This window comes from Haplochromis burtoni, unplaced genomic scaffold (genome assembly GCF_018398535.1).
Source record: "Haplochromis burtoni strain Fernald_Lab_line unplaced genomic scaffold, NCSU_Asbu1 Contig_602, whole genome shotgun sequence".
NCBI lineage: Eukaryota > Metazoa > Chordata > Actinopteri > Cichliformes > Cichlidae > Haplochromis > Haplochromis burtoni.
In genome coordinates, this window is record NW_024582963.1 from 67,883 (window position 1) to 73,993 (window position 6,111).

At 40.5% G+C, this 6,111-nt stretch overlaps 1 protein-coding gene across 1 annotated transcript in view; it reads right to left on the minus strand.

The window, feature by feature from the left end:
• Positions 1-4,720, minus strand: part of LOC121812462 (stonustoxin subunit beta-like) — a 10,590-nt gene extending 5,870 nt beyond the window's left edge. Inside the window, exon 1 of the mRNA XM_042214712.1 lies at positions 3,783-4,720. Coding sequence (XP_042070646.1) covers positions 3,783-3,838 — 56 coding nt within the window. The 5' untranslated portion in view covers positions 3,839-4,720. The remainder of the gene's footprint in view (positions 1-3,782) is intronic.
• Positions 4,721-6,111: the final 1,391 nt, after the last annotated feature.

Consider the following 6,111-nt stretch of genomic DNA (forward strand, 5'->3'; position numbering starts at 1 on the left):
TGTGAGTTGTTCTCAGCAGCTCACCCGTGTACACGTTTAGCAAAGAAAGTAACTTTGTCTCATTGTGTCTTTATTTCTCCTGGGTTTTTTTACAGAGTTTTCCCCCAACACCAGGTCAGGCACTACATTTTATTTGCAAGCACTAAAAGTGCATAGTTTCCCTTTCCCTCCAGATAGACAACGCCTGAGGAAGAGGGAAGCTGAGAGAAAAACAGACTCCGCAGGTCATTTCCTCGCTGTCTTCGGGTTGACTTCCGCTGCACTACCAGTACAAACATCCACCCCAGTTATTGCCTCTTCTGTCACAGATTCTGTGCTGGAACTGATGCAAATTGTGCATTTCCAGCTCTCAACTCTTTTTAATGGTAAAAAAATGGCCTGCATTTGTATAGCGCTTTACTCAGTCCCTAAGGACCCCAAAGTGCTTTACACTACATTCAGTCATTCACACACTGGCAATGGCAAGCTACATTGTACATTGTAGCCACAGCTGCCCTGGGGCGCACTGACAGAGGCGAGGCTGCCGGACACTGGCGCCACCGGGCCCTCTGACCATCACCAGTGGGCAAACATGGGGTTACTATCTTGCCCAAGGATATTTGGAAACCAGCCAGGAGGCAGCCTGCCTGCATGCAAGAGGAGGCAGAGTGAACCATCACTGGGATCGAACCACCGACCTTCTGATTAGTGGCTGACCTGCTCTGCTACCTGAGCTACAGCCACCCCGTAAGGTGGTTTGCCTGATCACTTTCTAGTATCCTGCCCCAAATGGTTAAAAAGCTCCACCTGCAGGTATGTTCTGGGATACAGGTGGGCAGATCAGTTACTAATATTAAACCCTGGCTACTGCTCCCTGTGTTTTTGCAGGCTTACCAGGCTACTCCAACCCCTTCAGGCTCTCGCTGATTTCGGTGTCGGGCAGAGACTTGTTGATTGAGAGTTAGCTAAACAGTTGCACACTCCTCTCCTAGCACTCGAACTTCCCATACTACCCAAAGCTATTAATCACAATCAAAATAAATAATCAAGTGTTTGCCCACATCACTCATCAAACTGAAACTGTCATGCTAGTTAGATCCTGTAATAATAATAATAATAATAATAATAATAATAATAATGAACAGCCAGGAGAGTCACTTACCTTTTTCCCCATTCAATTTTCCCAACTTATTCTCGGTTTCCACTGGTTAACTCTCATATAGAATGGCTCTAGCTCTTACCTCCATCCCATTAGAGGACCGTGACCTACAGGAGGTGTTCAGCAAACAAAAGGCTGTCTCGCTACCAACCCACAAGATTGTATGACTTTCCCAGCGTTCAGGTCGCCAAGCAAAGCTTCAGCCATGTGGCTTTTTTTTCTCGTCGCCTAACCCCAGCCCAAAGAACTACGATGTAGGTGATGGAGCGTTAACTACTCGCTTAACTTTAAAAACCTTAAAAAAGTAGATTGAATTCAACTGTACACATCAGTTTTCCTTCCAAGAAACATTCCATTACTTATCTGTATAACAGAAGAAGTCACTTAGATGAGTGATAAAACATCCGGAGAAACTAAACTTTCGGGCATGTCTTTGCCTGTAATTCAGGAATTAAGAGATTTTTTTATGTATAGATTTTTTTTTCAGTTATTGTTTCAATTGGCTCATTTTCAGCCTCAGCAGCATCTCTCAGAAGAAAACCAGTTTAAACTTTGTGCCAATCATCAGACAAAAAGTGAATTCACATCAGAGTGGAATTCATAAGATCAAAAGAATAAGCACTTAAGATTGTGTTCTGCAGGGGAATGATAAGTTTCATATCCTCCCTCTCTCTTTTTAAATGTAACTCATAAAACAAGCAAAACTACTAATCTGTACAAGTTACAGATGTCCTTCTAGGTAAATATACACAACTCTTTTGAAGTGATTTGAACTGTGAGTTAAAGGACATGCAGAAGAGGATGCAGAAGATGCAGAGTCAACCATCACTGATGCAGTCTCTCCTGCATAAAGTTCAGGTGCTCGTTTTCCTGTGTGGGTGTCTGATGCCACAAAACAGACTCAGAGCTATAACATCCTAAATGACTATGATATGGAACAGATGTGGGTGTGTCCTCATCTCCCAGAGGAATTCCAATTGTTGTCATAAAAAAAAAAACCATGCACACACAAAAACACCTGAAAATATAAACATCAACCAAAAATCAGCAGTAACTTACTTACTTTACGAGGTCTGTGAAAATTATTTCCATATCATTTACAGTATATATCACAGCATCAAGGGTCTTTATAAGCACGGAGCATAGTACTAAAGTGAATCAGTTTCAGCTTTTGTTTTTCCATCCATAAATCAATTTTCTTCCGCTTATCCTTTTCAGGGTCGCAGGAGCCTATCCAAGCTGTCTTAGGGCGAGAGGCAGGGTACACCCTGGACAGGTCGCCAGTCTTTTGCAGGCCAAACACATAGACACAGACACACATAGAATCATTCCACATCGAAAGACCTCAGCCTGATGGTGGAATTGAACTCAGGACCTTGTCACGGTGAGTTAACAGTGCTAACCACTGTGCTGCCCAGTTTTGTTTTTCATTATGCATATTTCAGTAATAATTAAATTTCATTATCTGTATCTTTACCACACTTGACTAGGTGTAGGTACTGTAGGTGCAGTGAATGCTTAAATTATGCTCTTTGGAATATACTAGACATTCAATGTTAAGATTCAGCACACTGTGTTTGGATTTTGATTAAATTACATTAATAAATATGTATGTAATATTATATAAAAATTAATATTACACACTCTGTGATCATCATTTATGTCCAGTTCAGAATAAATGTGTGCACTCACATATTAAAATAAATAAAGTCAATAATATCTGCTAAGACTGGAGATAATATAAGGAGGGAGAGAACTGACAGCTATTATTTATATCAGCCTGTCTCAGTTCTTTTAATTCTAAGTATCATAAAGTAATGTGGTAACATGTGGACTGATGTGTTTACAGACAGCATTTTAACCACTAGTTTAAAGGCGGTAGGTTGCACCCTTCGATCTAACACTGTATAAATGTAACAGGGCTCAGTGCTGGTTCTAATAGTCTGAGCTGCTTTAAGCTTTGTTTGTGAAGAGCACAGCAGCATGATCTTAAAAGAGTGGGTCTATGTGCTGTGACACTAGCATTAGCCATGTTAGCACGTTACCTTTAACACCTGGTCAGGCTGAGTCTAAAGGCGTACATTAGGAGGTTCAGCTCTCCATTTTACTGTAGAGTCCCTTCATTCTTCACATATCCATGTCGGGCAGAGAGTACATCTGAAGGCTGAATGGCCTTTTTGCAAGCACACACACTTTCTAGCATTGCAAAGCTATCAGTACAAATAGCAGTGTATAAAAATCCAGGCAACCAGCCTGTGCCTGTGAGTACCTTAAATCACGCTGCGTGGCTAGTTTGCATTGCTTCAGGGTTTTGGAAATGAGATAATCCAATAACCAATCTGATAGCTGATCCAATAGTTAATTCCAGAGCTAATCCGATACCTAATATAATATACTAATATATTAGCTAATCTGTGAGCTGACAGGAAAGGGAAATGGATTTTCAAATGAGGAGTGGAATTGCCTTTTCAAATACCAGAAAGAAATCCTGGATTTTTGAATTCATTTCTTTCTTTCTCTCTCTTTTAAAATATGTTTAATATAAATTAAATTTAAAACATCTGCATGAAACAAAGAGGAAGTGTGTGAAAGAGACAGGGAATGTTTCTAAGTCTTCCTCCTCTATCAGATATTCTCTCCATACCTAAGAGTGTCCAGTCTCCAGCATGGATCCTTCAGTCCAGCCAAAAGCAGCTTCATTCCTGAGTCACCTGAATGATTGTAGCCCAGGTCCAGTTTTCTAATTTGGAAGGGGTTGGAGCTCAGAGCTGAGGCCAGTGACGTACAGCCTTCCTCTGTGATCAGACAGCCTGACAGACTGCAGACACACAAAACAACAATCCACCTCTGAACAATGATTTTGTGTTTGTCATACAATAATGTCTATCCAATTCTATCCATTCTATTTTATTTTATTTTATTTAAAAAGGACAATTTTAAACAGACAGTCATTGTCATGTCAAGCTTTTTTACACTATGAGCCAACCCGCTAAATTATTAGAGAGAAAGCCCAAACTCTCAGACAATCTGCTTTGAGCAGCACTTGGTAACTGTGGAAAGGAAGAACTCCCTTATAAATAAAGATCCTTCCAATAACAACAGGCTTCAGGAAGAGGTTTAAGGGATTATGGTAAATAGAAGAAATAAGCAGAGAGACAAGAACAAAACACAAATGAAGGAGAGAGGGGACACAAGTTAAATATTAATTGAACTTTAAACTTCAAAGTTTAAATATTAAAGTTAAATAAGTTTTAGAAATACTATAACTTGGCATTGTTGTTATTGTATCTTGTGTATTTTAATTTATATATTTTTTACCTTCATGAACAAACTTGTTCATGAGCAAAACTGTTTATTTTTCTTGAGCAACAAACTCCTCAAATTCAATATTTGGATTGTAGCAAAAGCTGAATTACGAATTTGTGGAACTGATATTAAAACTCTAAACTAAAACCTGCCACTTATGAAACACTGTCTTTTTTTTACTCTGTGCGTGAGAAATGAGAAGTTGGTTTTTTCGGTGGATACTCGGAAATTGAATATAGTTCTGGCCTTCCAACCCATAATAATAATAATAATGGATTGGATTTATATAGCGCTTTTCAAGGCACCCAAAGCGCTTTACAATGCCACTATTCAGTCACTCTCACATTCACACACTAGTGGAGGCAGCTACAGTTGTAGCCACAGCTGCCCTGGGGCAGACTGACAGAAGCGAGGCTGCCATATCGCGCCTACTTGCCAACACCAGTAGGCAAGTAGGGTAAAGTGTCTTGCCCAAGGACACAACGACCAGGACAGAGAGCCCGGGGATCGAACCGGCGACCTTCCGGTTACAGATGTGATTCCCAACCCCCTGAGCCACGGTCGCCCATCTCTAATTGCCTGGCTGTCCTCACTCTCAACAGCACCATCAGAATCCACATCGCTGTTGTCTGAATCTGTTTTGAATCAGTGACGCGTGAGCAGAATAACTGAGAGGAACAGGCCTTTTGTTGGCTAAATTAATTCAGGTACATCAGCACAAACTCAACTACCACATTGATTGCTGTAGAACAAATGGCCTGATTTAACAAAACATGCCACAAGAAACATAACCCGTACCGTACTTTTCTGTTACTAATTAAACAAAAAATTGACTGTAAAAATTCTTCTCACAGTACTTAGAACCTAATAGATGGATGGCTGCAAATTTACACCAGCTTAATGAGGGGAAAACTGAAGTCCTTGGCTGTGTCCCAATTCAGGGTCTGCACGCTTGAAGTACGCGCACTATGCGCACTATGCGCACTATGCGCACTATGCGCACTATGCGCACTATGCGCACTACGCGCACTACGCGCACTACGCGTACTACGCGTACTACGTACGGTGCGTACTATAAGTACGAGAAGTGCGGAAGTGAGAGGCTTGTGAAATGGGACGGTATACCCTTCGTCGCGCTGTTCAGGTTGCCTAGCAACCATGATACTAACCGCGAGAAACGTTACATACAGCATTGTTTGACATAAATGAAGGAAGAAAAAATTTTTTGTTGGTCATTCATTTTTGTCATGACATCACTTTGATTAGTTGAGTATCTGAGGCTGAGACCACGGGACTGTAAAACATGATTGTTGGGCTTCACTTCTGTACTGAACAGTCATTTCAAGATTAGTTAGTAAATAACAATTAGCTAATGTTGTTCATGAGACTAAAACCCTCTCACTGTGGTAATGTAAATATAATATGTCCAATATTATAGTATTGTCAGAATATTATATATACATATATATATATATATTAGGGGTGCAACAATATTCGTATTGATATTGAACCGTTCGATACAGTGCTTTCGGTTCGGTACGCATATGTATCGAACAAAACAAAATTTGTAATTTATTTTATCAACTTTCCTTCTGACGATGCTGTCTGTGTTGAGCGCTCAGTGAATCTGCGTTCGACTACTCCGCCTAGGCTGCACTGTCGAGCAC